Source organism: Rhinoderma darwinii, chromosome 2 (assembly GCF_050947455.1).
Source record: "Rhinoderma darwinii isolate aRhiDar2 chromosome 2, aRhiDar2.hap1, whole genome shotgun sequence".
Taxonomy (NCBI): Eukaryota; Metazoa; Chordata; class Amphibia; order Anura; family Rhinodermatidae; genus Rhinoderma; species Rhinoderma darwinii.
In genome coordinates this window covers 321,132,874-321,153,418 of record NC_134688.1, presented here as the reverse complement: position 1 = coordinate 321,153,418, position 20,545 = coordinate 321,132,874, and the positions used below count along the sequence as shown (strand labels likewise).

General features: G+C 40.3%; 1 protein-coding gene across 1 annotated transcript in view; it reads left to right on the top strand.

Moving 5' to 3' along the window:
• The first annotated feature begins 223 nt into the window (after positions 1–223).
• The window catches only part of FMOD (fibromodulin), a 36,624-nt gene continuing 16,302 nt past the window's right edge, over positions 224–20,545 (top strand). Inside the window, exon 1 of the mRNA XM_075850647.1 lies at positions 224–1,145. Coding sequence (XP_075706762.1) covers positions 224–1,145 — 922 coding nt within the window. The remainder of the gene's footprint in view (positions 1,146–20,545) is intronic.

Here is a 20,545-nt window from a genome sequence, read left to right as displayed (position 1 = left end):
ATTCTTTAAACATGCACACTCATTCTGATCGTACTGATCTCATTGGTCAACTTAAACTTCTCTTTTTTACATTCAAAATTTTAAAAAGTTTCAACAGGAATTATATGTCTTGCTGTTAAATGCACTGTACAGTCTCATTACATTAATTTACATTCTTAAATATTTAAAGATAAACCTCTTTGTCAGGTAAAGCTTTTTACTTTTCTTCCCCAAGGTTTCTATAATGAAGTTTCTTGCTATCATTCTTTTGGTCTCCCACTTTGATGTCTCATGGTCACAATATTACGAATATGATTCCCATTGGTGGATTTCTTATTTGCACAGTCAACAGTACAGCTACGGTCCCTCCTATGATTATGATCCTGATCCCCCAAGGCCATCTGTCAGTGACTGTCCCCAGGAGTGCGAGTGCCCTCCAAGTTTTCCCACTGCTATGTATTGTGATGGACGCAATCTGAAATATTTACCCTATGTTCCATCTCGCGTTAAATATGCCTATTTCCAGGACAACCAGATTACTGCTATTCCAGATGGTGCTTTTGACAATGCCACTGGACTAGTGTGGCTGGCTCTGCATGGGAACCAGATTTTAAGTGATAAAGTTGGCAGAAAGATTTTCTCCAAGCTTCGGGAGTTGGAGAGACTTTATATGCAAAACAATAATTTGACCCGCATTCCTAGTGGTCTGCCTCGCTCAATCCGTGAACTACACCTGTCCTCAAATCAGATAAACCGAGTTCCCGCTAATGCCTTGGAGGGATTGGAGAATCTAACTGCTTTGTATCTTCATGAAAACCAGATTCAAGAAGTGGGGCACTCAATGAGAGGTCTGAAGTCTTTATTGCACTTGGACCTTAGCAGCAATCAGCTCCGTAAACTACCGGATTCCCTTCCAGACTCTCTTGAGCAGATATATTTAGAGTACAATCAACTGAGCTCTGTGCCAACTGATTACTTCAAAGCTTACCGAAAACTACAATATGTTCGAATCTCACATAACAGACTTACCAGTGATGGGTTGCCCGGAACCACATTCAATACTAGCAGCCTGGTGGAACTAGACCTATCTTATAACCAACTACATCGTATACCACCAGTTAGTACCAGCCTTCAGCATCTGTACTTGCAAGGGAACCAGATTGCAGGTAAGAGTAAGATATATAAATACTGATCTTTTGATATGTAGATGGATGCATTTTAACATCTGTATAATGGGAACCGCACGCAGTTCTAATGAAACTAACTTAGATCACTATGGGGTTTTGATGGTGATCCAAGTTCAGGTTTGGTTTGGTAGAACGGTGGAGTGTTCGGGTATTTCGGCCATAACATGGATGTTAAAATTTGGCCACATTAAATGCTATGTACACCTTTGAAAGCAGTTTTTTTTATATAAAAAGGTCAATCTGTGTGTTTTGTGCAACTTTATAATTAGTTATTATTCAAAATTCATTCTACTTTTTGAGATACCGCTTCTTTGTATTCTGCATATAGAGCAGTTGAATCTTACGCTGAATCCTGTACCGGTCAGGTCCGTGGGGCTGACAGGTTCAGTGTCATCGGGTCCTGCGCCTCTATAACATGCAGGATCAAGCTGTTAACGATCACATCTAAGTTCATAACTTAGATGTGATCCATTACAAGTGGTTCCTGCATGTCAGAGACACGCAGGACCCGCTGTCATCGAACCCGAACTAATTATAAAGTTGCACAGAACACACTGATTGACCTCTTTATTTAAAAAATAAAAAGCTTTTGAAGGTGTACATAGCCTTCAAGGTTGTCTGAAACTAGCCTTAGTCACTTTCCAAATAATACTTTTTTGTGATTATATTATAGATGCTATGCTCGATTTGTATACATTAATTGATATAATTGCCCCAACTGCTTTGGGGCAATTATATCTCCCATATATGTTAGATTGTCGGCTGTTCCTACCAAAAATGCAAATTCGGTTGACATTTACCCAATCTGTATGGCTAGCTTCAGTAAAACCAAAACTTAGCGTTCGACCAATTTTTAATAAACCAATCTTGCATAAAAATGCTACAGAGGTAAGAGGAGATAAAGGAGTGTTATAGAACAGTTTGTCTGCCATGCAGCTTAATTAGAAGTCACAACTGTTAATCACAATCTACCATTAAATTGCAGACAAGTGCAGAGTAGATTAGTTCAATGCTATGAGTAATTCAGTCTGGAGCATGGCACTAACGTTCATGTAGGCAGTTAGGAGATGAGCTATGATGCTGCCAAGGCAGCGTGCTGAAATGTGCCACCCCTCAAAATATTTTTTTGATGGAGATCCTGTGACTATCACTGTTATTGGGGGACTGTGGACATCGATTTTAATGTGGACTTTCTGACAGTACTATTAATGGGGCACCCTCATTGAACTGTTAATAAAGGCACTGTAATAGAGCTATTAAAGGCAGTACTTTAATGGTGGTATTATTAATGGGGTTACCTGATCGCTTTGTTAACAAGGACAGTCTGATGCCATTGTTTATTGGGGAATCCTGATGCCACCAATAATGTGGGACGCTACACGTGTGTTTTATTAGTATAGCTAGTGACCTCCCGAGGTAAATTTTCAGGTAGATTTTCAGAGGCATATTATTCCAGTAGATCTCCGCATCTCAAAGAACACCGAGCTAATTTAACCATGAACAGGCACAACTGAAGAATAAATTATATAAGGCATTTTTCTACTGCTTTTGGGCTATGTTGTGCAGTGAGACGCTAGGAAAACCGACATAGCAGTACTTCAACTTTTACATAGTAAACCTTTTTTTTTAGTTACAGAAACAACTTTAAGGTATATTTTTGCCCTGTTAATTTCTGGGCTGTGTCATAGGGTGCAGTTTTGGGCTATGTTCACAAAGGGCGGATACGCTGTGAAACAGTACACAACATATCTGCTCTGGACCCCGCAGGGAATTCCGTCTGAAAAACCACACCAAATTGTGCTGGAGTTTTTGAGGTGGAAAATAGCAGGCTGAAAAAAAAAAAGCTTATACTTACCTGTAGTTATGGCAATGCATCCCTCTGATGTCCTGAAGCCCAGTCTCCAGGGTTGACTTTGCATCCCATGCGAACGCTGCAGCCTGTGATTGATTGCAGCAGTAACTTGGAATGAAACGTCCTCCCAGGAGGCCAGGCTGCAGGACATCAGAGGTTCGCGCCACCATAACTGCGGGTAATTCTAAGCTTTTATTTTCTCTATTTTGCCGGAAGCGATTCTCAATGGGCGGAGCTATCACTATTTACATATTGTTTAATAAATAAAGAGGGTGCAATATCTCAGCAACGGGGGGACGCAGAAGTAAGGAACAAACACCGCTGGACTCAGGCGGAGCAGCAATTATGTCTATTAACTCACTTTGTAGGAGCTAGTGACAGGTTCTCTTTAACCCATTCCCTCTTTGGCCACTTTTGACCTTCCTGGCAGAGCCTCATTTTTCAAATCTGACATGTTTCAGTTTATGCGGTAATAACTTCGGAATGCTTTCACCTATCCAAGCGATTCTCAGATTGTTTTCTCGTGACACATTGGACTTTATGTTACTGGCAAAATTAGCATTTTTCTCAATTTAAATGTATCTGCTTGTAAGACAAGCAGTTATACCACACATAATAGTCACTAATTAACATCCCCCACATGTCTACTTTAGATTGGCATCGTTTTTTGAACATCTTTTTATTTTTCTAGGACGTTACGTGGCTTAGAACTTTAGAAGCAATTTCTCACATTTTCAAGAAAATGTCAAAAGGCTATTTTTACAGGGGCCAGTTCAGTTGTGAAGTGGCTTTTAGGCCCTTATATATTAGAAACCTCCAAAAAGTCATCCCATTTTAAAAACTCCACCCCTCAAAGTATTCAAAAAAGCATTTAGAAAGTTTCTTAACCCTTTAGACGTTTCACAGGAATTAAACCAATCTAGAGGTGAAATTTACAAATTTCATTTTTTGTTATTGCAGAAATTCATTTTTAATCCATTTTTTTTGTAACACAAAGTTTTACCAGAGAAATGCAACTCAATATTTATTGCCCAGGTTCTGCAGTTTTAGGAAATATCCCACATGTGGTTCTAGTGTGTTTATGGACTGAAACACAGGCCTCAGAAGTAAAGGAGCACCTAGTGGATTTTGGAAACTCCTTTCTATTGGAATATATTTTAGGCACCATGTCAGCTTTGAAGAGCTCTTGTGGTACAAAAACAGTGGAAACCCCGCAAAAGTTACCCCATTTGGGAAACTACACCCCTTGAGGAATTAATTTAGGGATACAGTAAGCATTTTGACCGGACAGTTTTTTTGCAGAAATTTTTGGGAGTATGCCATGAAAATGAAAAACGACATTCTTTCAAATAAAATGTAGGTTTAGCTAATTGTTTTTAATTTCCAAAAGGACTAAAGCAGAAAGAGCACCACAACATTTGTAGAGCAATTTCTCCCGAGTAAAACAATACCCCACATGTGGTCATAAATGGCTGTTTGGACACACAGCAGGGCTTAGAATGTAAAGAACGCCATTTGGCTTTTGGAGCTCAAATTTAGCAGGAATGGTTTTTGGAGGCCATGTCGCATTTGCAAAGCCCCTGAGGTACTAAAACAGTGGACACCCCCCACAAGTGGCCCCATTTTGGAAAATACACCTCTTGAGGAAATTATCTAGGGGTGTAGTCAGCATTTTGACGCTGCAAGTTTTTTGCAGAAATTATTGAAAGTAGGCTGTGAAAATGAAAATCTACATTCTTTCAAAGAAAATGTAGGTTTAGCTAATTTTTTCTCATTTCCACAAGGACTAAATGAGAAAAAGCACTGCAAAATTTGTAAAGCAATTTCTCCCGAGTAAAATATTACCCCACATGTGGTAATAAACGTCTGTTTGCACACACGGCAGGGCTGAGAAGGGAAAGGGCACAATTTGGCTTTTGGAGCTCAAATTTAGCAGGAATGGTTTGCGGAGGCCAGGTCACATTTGCAGAGCCCCTGAGGGGACAATGAAAACGCCCAAAAAGTGACCCCATTTTGGAAACTACACCCCTTGAAGAATTAATCTATGGGTGTAGTGATCATTTTGACCCCACAGGTGTTTCATAGAATTTATTAGAATTTGGCAGTAAAATAAAAACAATCCTTTTTCTTCAATAAGATGTAGCTTTAGCTAAAAAAAATTCATTTTCTCAACAAATAAAGGTAAAAAAGAACCCCAACATTTGTAAAGCAACTTCTCCCGAGTACGGCAATACCCCATATGTGGTCATAAACTGCTGTTACAGCAGGGCTCAGAAGAGAAGGAGCGGCATTTGGCTTTTGGAGCACAGATTTTGCTGGAGTGGTTTCTTGACAACATGTCGCGTTTGCAAAGCCCCTAAGGTACCAGTACAGTGGAAACTAGCCAAAGGGGACTCCTTTTGTCATACTACACCCCTTGAGTAATTAATCTAAGGGGTATAGTGTGCATTTTGACCCCACATCTGTTTCATAGATTTTATTTGAATTGGGCAGTGAAAATAAAAATGACATTTAATTTCCAATAAGACGTAGCTTTAGTGCAAAATTTTTAATTTTCTCAAAAAATAAAGCAGAAAAAGAACCCGAACATTTGTTAAGCAATTTCTCCCGAGTATGGCAATACCCCATATATGGTTATAAACTAATTTTTTTGGCACACGGCAGGGCTCAGAAGGAAAGAAGTGCCATTTGGCCTTCGGACTACAGATTTTGCTGGATTGGTTTCTGGTCGCTATGTAGCATTTGCAAAACCCCTGTGGGACTAAAACAGTGGAAAACCCCCAAAAGTGACCCCCATTTTGGAAACTACACCCCTCAAGGTATTCACCTAGGGGTGTAGTGAGAATGTTAACCCCACAGGTGTTTTGCATAAATTAGTGTGCACTCGATATTGCAGAGTAAAAATTGGATTTTTCAATCGATATGCCAATATGTGGTGCCCAGCTTGTGCAACCATAACAAGACAGCTCTCTAATTATTATGCTGTATTTCCCGGTTATAGAATCACTCTACATGGGGCCCTAATCTTTTGCCTGGACATTTGACAGGGCTCAGGAGTGAAAGAGTACAATGTGAAATTGAGGCCTAATTTGGCGATTTACACAGAATTGGTTCACAATTTCAGAGGCTCAGATGGGAAATAATAAAAGAAAGCCCCCAGAAGTGACCCCATTTTAGAAACTACACCCCTCAAAGCATTTACTAAGGGGTTCACTGAACATTTTCACCCCACATGTCTTTTCCATAAATAAATGCGCTGCGTATGGTGCAAAGTAAAAATTAACATTTTTCCCCAGAATTGCCAATTCAGTGGCAAGTATGTCGTGCCCAGCTTATGCCACTGGAGACACACACCCCAAAAATTGTTAAAAGGGTTCTCCCGGGTATGGCGGTGCCATATATGTGGAAGTAAACTGCTGCTTGGGCACACTGTAGGGCTCAACTGGGTGGGAGCGCCATTTGGCTTTTGGAGCGTGGATTTTGCTTGGTGGTAGTTTTGTTTGGAGTTTTACTTTTGTTTCAGTTTATAATGTGGGGCATATGTAAGCTGGGCAGAGTACATCAGGGGCATAGTCAGGGGGTATAATAATGGGGTAAACAATAAAATAATCCATAGATGTGTGTTACGCTGTGAAGCAATCCTTTCTGCACAGGCCGGTGTCGCACTGATAAACGGTGTCTTTACTTATCCCCCTTTTGGTCCACACTCCGCACCTTTGCAGTTTGGGGAATTTTCCTAGGAAGTATTGTCCTGGTATAATACGGGCACCCTCGCTTCTAGCAGATATGTTTGGGCCCCCCCTTCTCGGTTCCCTAATTTTAGTGCCCCGATGAATCTCTACTTGAAACAGACGAAATGTTCCCCTCTGTTCTGCACAACTGCATATTTTTTGTTTCCTGACTTATGGAAGCCTTAACTCATTTTATTTTTTCATAGACGTAAAGGTATGACGGCTGCTTTTTGCGGGACGAGCTGTAGTTATTATTGGTACCATTTTGGGGTACATGCGACTTTTTGATCACTTTTTATCCTATATTTTGAGAGGCAAGGTGACCAAAAAACTGCAATTCTGGCATAGATTTTCTTAGGGGTTTTTTATACAGCGTTCACCATGCATTATAAATTACATGTTAACTTTATTCTGCGGGTCCGTACGATTCCGGCGGTACCAAATTTATAGCACTTTTTAATGTTTTACAACTTTTTGCACAATAAAATTACTTTTGTAAAAAGAATGTATTTTTTCTGTCATATATAAAGTACAGTGAAGTTTACCGCTCAGACGGCACTGGTAACAGTCCAATATCATTCAGTATAGACACTCTCTCCCAGAAAAATGCAGTGGACAGTCCGCAATCCAATGAGGGTGTGGATGGTAATTCTTATCCTTGTAGTTCCACCAAGCTCCTTATCGTCTCCCTCCACATTCAAAGAACTCCTGGTAGGAAAAGGATCTTATGTCTCTAATAGATGGAAAAAGGCCCCAGAGGAAGCCGGAAGGGCGAAACCCAGGGTCGGGCGAGAGTGTTTGGCGTGCCGCCTAGAAATTTTAAAGATTTTTACTTACCTTGATGCTTTTATTTCTTGTTACTTCTGTGAGTATGGATTAAACTTGGCGTGGAGCAATCTTTTTCAGAGGGTGTTGCACTATGTGTCTTCCTTTTTCCATCTATTAGAGACATAAGATCCTTTTCCTACCAGGAGTTCTTTGAATGTGGAGGGAGACGATAAGGAGCTTGGTGGAACTACAAGGATAAGAATTACCATCCACACCCTCATTGGATTGCGGACTGTCCACTGCATTTTTCTGGGAGAGAGTGTCTATACTGAATGATATTGGACTGTTACCAGTGCCGTCTGAGCGGTAAACTTCACTGTACTTTATATATGCTATTTAGGGTATTTGTTGGATCATACCCAATTTAGTTTTGCCTGCTCCGGTCTGAGAGAGATTTTGTGGGTATTTGAGCCAAGAGAAACCACCATTATATTTGTATTTTTTCTGTCGCCATGTTGTGAGAACCATAACTTTTTAATTTTTTCGTTGACGAAGCTGTATGAGGGCTTGTTTTTTGTGAGACGAGCTATAGTTTTTATAGGCACCATTTTTGGATACATGCGATTTTATGATCACTTTTAATTTCAATTTTTGTACGTTTTTTTTACGCCGTTCACCGCGTGGAATAAATAACATAATATTTTTATAGTTTAGGCCGTAGGGTCGCGGCGATACCAAATATGTATGGTTTATTTATGTTTTTCAATAATAAAGGACTTGATAAGTGAAAAAGGGTGATTGTGTGTTATTTTATTACTTAAAATTGTTATTATATTTTTTACAACTTTCTTTCACATTTTTTTTCACTTTTTTTTACACTTTACTTTAGTCCCACTAGAGGACTTGAAGCTCCAACTGTCAGATTGTTTTTTCTAATACATTGCACTACCTACGTAGTGCAATGTATTATATCTGTCAGTCATTCACTGACAGCAAGCCGATTAGGTTTCGCCTCCTAATCGGCTTCTGTAATAGCAAACAGGAGGCCATTGTTAGGTCTCCTGGTGTCATAATAGCAGTCGGCAGTCGTGCGATTGCAGGGCACAGCTGCCGATCTGCTAGCAACCACAAAGATGCAGCGATCGCATCCAATCGCTGCATCTGAGGGGTTAATGGCAGAGATCGGAGCTAGCTCGGGTTCTTCCCATTACAGGTGGATGTCAGCTGTAACATACAGCTGATATCCACCGCTGATGACGCCGGCTCATCTGCCGAGTCGGTGCCATCTTGCCGGCGGCTACGGAAGCCTTTCATGCCCGCCTCCGGGCGGGGGCTGGAAGTTTTCCGTGCTAGGCACACCAGGTGGCCAGTATTAGGCCTCCGGTTGCCATTGCAACCACTGACACCCCGGCGATTTCATTGCTGGGGTGTCGATGAGCTGCAAACACCTTAAATGTAGCCATCGCTTTTGACGGCTGCAATTAAGGGGTTAATGGCGGGAATCTAAGCTAACTTCGGTCCCCGCCATTACAGCAGGATGTCAGCTGTCAGATACAGCTGACATCCGGGGATGATGGCACTGACTCAGTTTCTGAGCCGGTGCCATGCATTTGTCGTAAGTATACGACATTTTGCGGGAAGCACTGGCTTTCCATGTTGTATACTTGCGACAAATGTCGGGAAGGGGTTAAGGTAACATATACCTGTTTTTAAGTTTTTTAATTCAATAATTTGCAGACATGCAACCGTATAGGTATACAATTACCCATTTTTATTTGCTTTGCATACGGTTGAGCCATACCTCCCAAACGTCCCGGATTCAGCGGGACAGTTCCGAATTTCGAGCAGTGTCTCTCTGTCCCGTGTGGCCGGTGGTATGTTTTGGTATGTGCTGGTCAGGGGCGTAGCTAAAGGCTCATGGGCCCCGATGCAAAGGTTCTTCTTGGGCCCCCCAAACTTCTCATGGCAGATTCAGCTGCATCACTGGGTCTCCTAAGTGACCCAATGTTCTAGTACTAGTAGCCATGGGCGTCACTAAGATCTTAAAACATCAGGGGAAATAGCCCCAATACATATGTTTCCCCCCAAAAAAATGTGTGCATGTATGTATATGTGTATATATATATATATATATATATATATATATATATATATATCTAGTAGATCCTTTCAAAATACGAGACAGCACACCTTAATAGTGAAAAAAGTGGATTTATTCACCACATGCAACGTTTCAGCCCAACTCCATGGGGCCTTTCTCAAGCATAACACATGTGAAAAGTGCACATATAAATACCCATTTCCTGGGTTCAGATGATTAATACAAATTTCCATAAAACATTGTATAAAAAATTAATAATAGGTAAGAAACTGTTGATACATGTACCTATTAATACCAACATACAAAATATTCAACTTTTCATTGACAGTCATTTATCATTTCTAATATATATAGTGTACAGTGCTAATTGGTGCTTAACCCGTTAGTGACCGGCCCATCGTGTTTCTACGTCGGTCACTAACGGGCCTTATTCCGATGCCATAGACTTTTTACGTCGCGGCATCGGAATAAGTAAACAGAGCAGGGAGCTGTCAAATCTCCCAGCCCTCAGCTGCTAGAGGCAGCCGAGGGCTGGGAGCGTCCCTGCTCTGCCGTGTGAGATCGATATCAGTATCGATCTCACCCGTTTAACCCCTCAGATGCGGTGCTCAATAGCGAGCACCGCATCTGAGTGGTTTTGGAGAGAGGGAGGGAGCTCCCTCTCTCTCCCACCGACACCCGGCAATAAGAACCCCGAGTGTCTGTGTCTCTAATGGCAGCCGGGGGCCTAATAAAGGCCCCCAGATCTGCCAGCAATGAATGCCTGCTAGATCATTCCGCAGGCATGACCTAACAGATGCCTGTCCGTTTTAAACGGACAGGCATAATACACTGCAATACAGAAGTATTGCAGTGTATTATAATAGCGATCGGAAGATCGCATAGTGAAGTCCCCTAGTGGGACTAGTAAAAAAGTAAAAAAAAAAAGTTTAATAAAGTTAATAAAAATGTGAAAAAAAATGAAAAACTCACTTTTTCCCCTTACAAACTGCTTTACTATTAAAAAAAACAAAGTAAAGTTAAAAAGTTACACATATTTGGTATCGCCGCGTCCGTAACGACCCCGAATATAAATCTATTACATTACTTAACCCGCACGGTGAACGTCGTAAAACATGAAGTTAAAAACGACTGAAAAATTGCTGTTTTCTGTGAATCCTGACTTTAAAAAAATGTGATTAAAAAGTGATCAAAAAGTCACATCTACTCCAAAATGGTACCAATAAAAACTACAAGTCTTCCCGCAAAAAAAAAAGTCCTCATACAACTGAGTCGGCGAAAAAATTAAAACGTTACGGCTCTTCAAATATGGAGACACAAAAACAAATAATTTTGAAAAAAAAGCGTTTTTACTGTGTAAAAGTAGTAAAACATACAAAAACGATACAAATTTGGTATCGTTGCAATCGTAACAACCCGCTGAATAAACTTATTGTGTTATTTATACTACACGGTAAACGGCGCTGATTTAGGACGCAAAAAAGAGTGGCGAAATTTCAGATTTTTTTCTATTCCCCCCCAAAAAAAGTTAATAAAAGTTAATCAATAAATAATATGTCCCCCAAAATGGTGCTATTAAAAAATACAACTTGTCCCGCAAAAAACAAGACCTTATACAGCTATGTCGACGCAAAAATAAAGAGGTTATAGCTCTTGGAATGCGACGATTCAAAAACGTAAAACATAGCTTGGTCATTAAAGGGAATGTGTTGCCAGAAAAACATGTTTTTTTTTTAAAAATTAAACATTTAGTGTGTGGGTGATTAAACATTGTTCAAATTTTTTTTATTTTTTTCAAGAGACAGGAAATATTATAAATTTTTTCTAATTTATAATACTACCCATTTTTGGTCACTAGATGGAGCTAGTTCCCAAAATTGCAGCATTGCAACATTGGGTTAAAAGCCCTCGCTCTAGTGAGCTCTCAGCATCCCCCCCTCCTTTATCCTGGCTAGTGCCGGGATAAACGAGGGGTTTGAAAGGTTTAACCTCCTACACTGTGTGTCGCCATTTTTTGAGGTAACCCACAGTGTAGTAGGTTTACATACAGTAGTAAACACACACAAACACTAACATACATTGAAATCTCTTACCTGCTCCTGCCGCCGCGGCTCCCTCCGGCCCGTCCGCTCCCTTTGCTGCCGCTGTTCCATGTGCACAAGTCCGGAAGCCGCGACCGGAAGTAGTAATATTACAGTCCGGCCGCGACTTCCGGTCCACAGGAAAATGGCGCCGGACGGCGCCAATTTCGAATAGGACTGTGTGGGAGCGGCGCATGCGCAGTTCCCACACAGACGCCGTACACGGACGTGAATGGGACGGGAGCCGTTCACAGTCCCTATGGGACTGTGGCTGCCGTACTCCATGTCTGTGTGTGTCGTTAATCGACACACACAGAAATGGAACAAAAAATGGCAGCCCCCATAGGGAAGAAAAAGTGTAAAAATAAGAAACAGTAAAACACAAACACACAAATGAATATAAACGTTTTTATTAAAGCACTAACATCTTTAACATATAAAAAATTTATTTGTGATGACACTGTTCCTTTAAGGTCTAAAATAGGTTGGTCATTAAGGGGTTAACCCAGTGCAGGTGTTACAAATAACAATAGAATAACATTTACATTTCAAAGAGACTCACTGTTTACAGATGCCCTCATTGTGAACACCTCCTCTGTTTGGTATTGAGAAATCTCTACTACTTCTTCTCTCTGAGTGTAGCTGAGTCCTGGAACGCACAGTATGACAAGCACACCCATTGCTCAGCATGTGTCCAGCCCACATTCAGTAACTCATTGTGTGCCAGGTAAGAATTACTTCCTGGTTTCCTTTCCTTATCTTGAATGCTATAATACATGCGTTTTTGCTATAATACATGCGTTTTTTCAATGGAGACATATGTTTTTGCAAATTATGTATATATATAAATCTTTCTGTAAAGTGTATAAATAAATAGAGGTCTTTGGTCAAATCAAAGACCATACTATATCATCTAAATTATTAGACCTAAATCTGTTTCAATATAAATACGTATTTGTGTGTTTTATTCATAATTTGCAAACTCCACTGAAATAATCCAAATTAGCATAATATTGTGTATCACATACACTCTTATTACAGGACCTAGTTCTAAATAAACCGCATTATCAAGGTGTTTATATAATGTCAATCGCATTATCGCGATGTTTATGTAATATCAACCCATATAGTCACTCACTGACTCAGATACAACTGAGGAGAGGAAGAGATAAATATTAAAAAAAAAATTTTTTTATATTTTATACTACTTTATAAAATTGTCTTTACTTCATATACCGAGGGGAACCGTATCAGGTGAGTCCTTCAGTAATAACTATCTGTAATACAAAAATTTAGAGTTAGTATACATAACTCATACTCTAATAATAGTTCATAAAATATGATCATATACAGAATATGCAAATTATGTAAAGACAACCCCAACGCCAACTTGGAGAGAAAACGCCAGAGTCGGATCCACCGTCCCCTAGCCGATACCCTTCAATTTAAAATCTACATTAAGACCATATGGTCGAAGTGTATTCAGTTTGAAGATCCATTGTAACTCTCGTCTCTTTAATTGAGCTAACCTATCACCACCTCGTCTAGATTTCGCTACATGGTCAATGATCCTAAAACGCAAATCTTTTTCTGTATGGCCAGCCTCACAAAAATGTTTGGAAACTGGCAGATCTAATCGTTTATTCCTAATTGTAAATCTATGGTTATTCAACCGTGTCTTAAACTCCAGAGTCGTCTCCCCTATATAGAGCAAATTACAGGGGCACTGTAACAAATAGATTACATGATCCGACATACAGGTTAAATAGTGTTTTATTCTAAATTCCTCTCTAGTGAAGGGATGTGCGAACACTTCTCCCTTCAACATACAGTGGAGGAAATAAGTATTTGATCCCTTGCTGATTTTTTAAGTTTGCCCACTGTCAAAGTCATGAACAGTCTAGAATTTTTAGGCTAGGTTAATTTTACCAGTGAGGATAGATTATATTTAAAAAAAAAACAGAAAATCACATTGTCAAAATTATATATATTTATTTGCATTGTGCACAGAGAAATAAGTATTTGATCCCCTACCAACCATTAAGAGTTCAGCCTCCTCCAGACCAGTTACACGCGACAAATCAACTTGGTGCCTGCATTAAAGATAGCGGTCTTAAATGGTCACCTGTATAAAAGACTCCTGTCCACAGACTCAATTAATCAGTCTGACTCTAACCTCTACAACATGGGCAAGACCAAAGAGCTTTCTAAGGATGTCAGGGACAAGATCATAGACCTGCACAAGGCTGAAATGGGCTACAAAACCATAAGTAAGACGCTGGGTGAGAAGGAGACAACTGTTGGTGCAATAGTAAGAAAATGGAAGACATACAAAATGACTGTCAATTGACATCGATCTGGGGCTCCAATCAAAATCTCACCTCGTGGGGTATCCTTGATCCTGAGGAAGGTGAGAGCTCAGCCGAAAACTACACGGGGGGAACTTGTTAATGATCTCAAGGCAGCTGGGACCACAGTCACCAAAAAAACCATTGGTAACACATTACGCTGTAATGGATTAAAATCCTGCAGTGCCCGCAAAGTCCCCCTGCTCAAGAAGGCACATGTACAGGCCCGTCTGAAGTTTGCAAATGAACATCTGGATGATTCTGAAAGTGATTGGGAGAAGGTGCTGTGGTCAGATGAGACTAAAATTGAGCTCTTTGGCATTAACTCAACTCGCCGTGTTTGGAGGAAGAGAAATGCTGCCTATGACCCAAAGAACACCGTCCCCACTGTCAAGCATGGAGGTGGAAACATTATGTTTTGGGGGTGTTTCTCTGCTAAGGGCACAGGACTACTTCACCGCATCAATGGGAGAATGGATGGAGCCATGTACCATCAAATCCTGAGTGACAACCTCCTTCCCTCCACCAGGACATTAAAAATGGCTCGCGGCTGGGTCTTCCAGCACGACAATGACCCGAAGCATACAGCCAAGGCAACAAAGGAGTGGCTCAAAAAGAAGCACATTAAGGTCATGGAGTGGCCTAGCCAGTCTCCAGACCTTAATCCCATCGAAAACTTATGGAGGGAGCTGAAGATCCGAGTTGCCAAGCGACAGCCTCGAAATCTTAATGATTTACAGATGATCTGCAAAGAGCAGTGGCCCAAAATTCCATCTAACATGTGTGCAAACCTCATCATCATCTACTAAAAACGTCTGACTGCTGTGCTTGCCAACAAGGGTTTTGCCACCAAGTATTAAGTCTTGTTTGCCAAAGGGATCAAATACTTATTTCTCTGTGCACAATGCAAATAAATATATATAATTTTGACAATGTGATTTTCATTTTTTTTTTTAATATAATCTATCTCTCACTGGTAAAATCAACCTAGCCTAAAAATTCTAGACTGTTCATGTCTTTGACAGTGGGCAAACTTACAAAATCAGCAAGGGATCAAATACTTATTTCCTTCACTGTATATGTGCAATTAATACAGTTAAGGCATGGGTAACAGCCAAGTTTTTTTGTACCCAAGAATGTCTGTCTATTCTCCCTAGTGCCACCTACATCAGCTCTTACCAATCTATCCTTGAGATTATACAGGGTGGGCCATTTATATGAATACACCTAAATAAAATGGGAATGGTTGGTGATATTAACTTCCTGTTTGTGGCACATTAATATATGGGAGGGGGGAAACTTTTCAAGCTGGGTGTTGACCATGGTGGCCATTTTGAAGTCGGCCATTTTGTATCCAACTTTAGTTTTTTCAATGGGAAGAGGGTCATGTGACACATCAAACTTATTGAGAATTTCACAAAAAAAACAATGGTGTGCTTGGTTTTAACGTTACTTTATTCTTTCATGAGTTATTTACAAGTTTCTGACCACTTATAAAATGTGTTCAAAGTGCTGCCCATTGTGTTGGATTGTCAATGCAACCCTCTTCTCCCACTCTTCACACACTGATAGCAACACCGCAGAAGAAATGCTAGCACAGGCTTCCAGTATCAATAGTTTCAGTTGCTGCACATCTCGTATCTTCACAGCATAGACAATTGCCTTCAGATGACCCCAAAGATAAAAGTCTAAGGCGGTCAGATCGGGAGGCATTTCTTCTGCGGTGTTGCTATCAGTGTGTGAAGAGTGGGAGAAGAGGGTTGCATTGACAATCCAACACAATGGGCAGCACTTTGAACAAATTTTATAAGTGGTCAGAAACTTGTAAATAACTCATGAAAGAATAAAGTAACGTTAAAACCAAGCACACCATTGTTTTTCTTGTGAAATTCTTGATAAGTTTGATGTGTCACATGACCCTCTTCCCATTGAAAAAACTAAAGTTGGATACAAAATGGCCGACTTCAAAATGGCCGCCATGGTCAACACCCAGCTTGAAAAGTTTCCCCCCTCCCATATACTAATGTGCCATAAACAGGAAGTTAATATCACCAACCATTCCCATTTTATCTAGGTGTATCCATATAAATGGCCCACCTGTACGATCGTTTATATGACATTAAAGGTGGTAAATCAAATTCTGGAACGTACTTCAAATGACTCTTTAAAATTGGCCAGTGTCTTCGTATTATCGCAGCTAAACTGTTACTCGTTTCTGTATATGTTGATACAAAAGGTACTCTTTTGGTCATATCCGATTTATTCTTCATTTTACAATTTACTCTCCCAGACGAGGACTCCCTATCCAACTTCATCACTCTATCCTTATGGTGTTCCACCAACTTCTTTGGATAGCCTCTAGAGACAAATTTCCTACCCATGTCTTCCAATCTATTCATGGTTTTGTCCTCCCCCTCCACAGTACGTCTCACCCTCAAAAACTGGCTATAGGGAAGTGCCCTTACCAGTCGTCTTGGGTGGTTACTCTCGAACTTCAATAAATTGTTACGATCTGTTGGTTTAATGTAAATATCCGTTGTTAATCCCGTCTCACATTTTGTAATAGTAGTATCTAAAAATTGAATGTGAATTTGATATCAGAATCTATATCATTCATGAATTCATGGAAAAAATTCAGTTCTGTCACAGTGCCCAACCAGATAAAGAAGATATCGTCTATGTATCGCCACCACCACAGGACATTCCTGAAGTGGTGGGACACATAGACCGACTCTCTCTCTAGTGTTGCCATATAAATGTTGGCATATGTGGGTGCCATGTTGGCACCCATTGCCGTTTCCCTCAGCTGCAGATAAAATTGGTCTCTGAATAAAAAATAATTCTGTCTCAAGACAACCTCCAATAGAGAAAGGAGAAAATCAATACACTCTGGTGTATAATTCCCCGTAGGGAGGACTCTGTATATTGCCAACAAGCCTCTGCTGTGGTCAATCGATGTGTACAAGCTAACTACATCGAATGAACACAACAGGGCTGTCATAGGGATCTGTATGCCCTTAATCTTCGTTAAAAAATTTCCTGTATCACGTACACTACCGTTCAAAAGTTTGGGGTCACCCAGACAATTTTGTGTTTTCCATGAAAACCCACACTTATATTTATCAAATGAGTTGCAAAATGACTAGAAAATATAGTCAAGACATTGACAAGGTTAGAAATAATGATTTTTATTTGAAATAATAATTTTCTCCTTCAAACTTTGCTTTCGTCAAAGAATGCTCCATTTGCAGCAATTACAGCATTGCAGACCTTTGGCATTCTAGCTGTTAATTTGCTGAGGTAATCGGGAGAAATTTCACCCCATGCTTCCAGAAGGCCCTCCCACAAGTTGGATTGGCTTGATGGGCACTTCTTGCGTACCATATGGTCAAGCTGCTCCCACAACAGCTCTATGGGGTTGAGATCTGGTGACTGCGCTGGCCACTCCATTACAGATAGAATACCAGCTGCCTGCTTCTTCCCTAAATAGTTCTTGCATAATTTGGAGGTGTGCTTTTAGTCATTGTCCTGTTGTAGGATGAATTTGGCTCCAATCAAGCGCTGTCCACACGGTATGGCATGGCGTTGCAAAATGGAGTGATAGCCTTCCTTATTCAAAATCCCTTTTACCTTGTACAAATCTCCCACTTTATCAGCACCAAAGCAACCCCAGACCATCACATTACCTCCACCATGCTTGACAGATGGCGTCAGGCACTCTTCCAGCATCTTTTCAGTTGTTCTGCATCTCATAAATGTTCTTCTGTGTGATCCAAACACCTCAAACTTTGATTCGTCTGTCCATAACACTTTTTTCCAATCTTCCTCTGTTCAATGTCTCTGTGCTTTTGGCCATATTAAGCTTTTCCTTTTATTAGCTAGTCTCAGATATGGCCTTTTCTTTGCCACTCTGCCCTGAAGGCCAGCATCCCGGAGTCGCCTCTTCACTGTAGACATTGACACTGGCGTTTTGCGAGTATTATTTAATGAAGCTGCCAGATGAGGACCTGTCGGGCGTCTATTTCTCAAACTAGAGACTCTAATGTACTTGTCTTGTTGCTCAGTTGTGCAGCGGGGCCTCCCACTTCTCTTTCTACTCTGGTTAGAGCCTGTGTGTGCTGTCCTCTGTAGGGAGTAGTACACACTGTTGTAGGAAATCTTCAGTTTCTTGGCAATTTTTCGCATGGAATAGCCTTAATTTCTAAGAACAAGAATAGACTGTCGAGTTTCACATGAAAGCTCTCTTTTTCTAGCCATTTTGAGAGTTTAATCGAACCCACAAATGTAATGCTCCAGATTTTCAACTAGCTCAAAGGAAGGTCAGTTTTATAGCTCCTCTAAACAGCAAAACTGTTTACAGCGGTGCTAACATAATTTCACAAGGGTTTTCAAGTGTTTTCAAGGGTTTTCATTAGCCTTCTAACACAGTTAGCAAACACAATGTACCATTAGAACACTGGAGTAATGGTTGCTGGAAATAGGCCTCTATACACCTGTGTAGATATTGCATTAAAAACCAGACGTTTGCAGCTAGAATAGTCATTTAGCACATTAACAATGTATGGAGTGTATTTCTGATTAATTTAATGTTATCTTCATTGAAAAAAACTGTGCTTTTCTTTCAAAAATAAGGAAATTTCTAAGTGACCCTAAACTTTTGAACGGTAGTGTATGTACGAGGGCACCTCCATCGCATATTTGCGTAGCATTTTATCTAGGAAAATCGATATATTACCAAAAATCGACCCAATACTGGACACTATTGGTCTCCCTGGGGGGTCAATGGGAGACTTATGGATTTTAGGGAGTATATATATAATGGGTGTTATAGGATGTTGGACAGATAAGTATTTTCTCAAATTCTCATCAATAATGTCATGTGTGACTGCTCTATCCAGTAATCTATCAATATGTTTCCCTATGTTCAACTTAGGGTCATTGGTTAACAAATCATATACTTGTTGATCACGGAGCTGTCTCATGATTTCCTCTATAAATTTGTTTGTGTCCATCACTACAACCGCTCCCCCATTATCGGCTGATTTAATGGTAATATTTTTATTCCCTCTTAATTGTGTAAGTGCCTCCATCTCAACTCTAGTCATATTTGGATTTTTAAACTTAGTTGTCATCGAATATATTCTCAGACTCTCCACATCTAATTTAATTGCTGTCATGAAGGTTTCAATAGCTACCACACTGCTGAAGGGGACAAAATCACTCTTCAGGGAAAGATCAAAATCAGCAAGCTTAAGTTCCCTAGGCAACTCAACTCTAGGTTCATGGCTCTGTTCAGCAAACCAAGTTTTCAATTTTATTGTACGAAAAAAAAATTGTAAGTCTAGTTCTAAATTAAACCAATCAGTTTTACTCGTCGGACAGAAAGATAACCCCTTATCAAGTACAGAAACCTGTGCTTCTGTCAATGAAGTTGAGGAAATATTTACCACGAGTGTTTCGGGTGACTCGGTTGAGCGTCCATCTTGCGAAGGGCTTGTGTTCGTGTCGTAATCTGCTTGGGTGTCCTGGGATGTCTGGCACTTCCGTTGCTTGCAGTGTTTCCTGCCTCCACGTCTGGTTCTTTGTCGGTGGTATACTGCTGGGATTGTCTCCTCCTCTCTAATGTTCCACCTAAAAAAATCGCGATCGCAGACACGATCATCATTATTTGTAGAGTAGTTGATACCTCTTGTATCTTGTCCCCCATCTGGTCTTCTTCTTCTACTTTGAGAGCGATCATTTCCCATATATAGCTGCGAAAATTCCTCTGCTCCAGCTGCCAATTATAGATGTTCCCATTCGTGTAGTCATCTAAATCTCTGCCATTTCTGGCGTTTCGTTTCTTCTAAACCAGAGCGAAACTTATCCAGATAGATATTCAATTTGGTCATATAGTCGTCAAAATCTTGGGTAGATAACAATGTTTTTAATGTAGACTCAATATTTGTCACTTTCTCCTGTATTGAGTGTAGATCAACTTGCAAAAACTCGATGTTTAATAGTAATACTTCCATTGCATATTTATTTGAAATTTGAATAAACTTTGTGCAAAAATCATTGTTTTGAAATACAAATTCGGTCTCATCTGTGATCTCATACCTCTAGGTATACGGTGTGATCTCAGGTACTCACTCAGAGTGGTTAAATGGAGTCCCATTGTAATGGTTCTTTTCTTTTCATATTCGTATTTTCTCTTCAGTTCCACCATTGAAGGTATAGACAGGAAAGCAGTATCTCCCACCGCCCCCTGGAGTATCCTCTCCAAGTCCGCCTCGGTGTATGAAAAAACATCTGATGTAGTATGGTGAACATCCTGATGGGTAGACATCATGCAAACGTGCAAAGCTTGTAGGTCAAGGAATTGTTCAAACAAAGGATAAACAAGCAGCACCGTTCATCAAAATACGTACAGCCAGGGTGCAAGGTCTCGTTTGGACATATGACCAATGTCCCAAATACCAAGTAAATATATGTCTATCTATCTATCTATCTATCTAT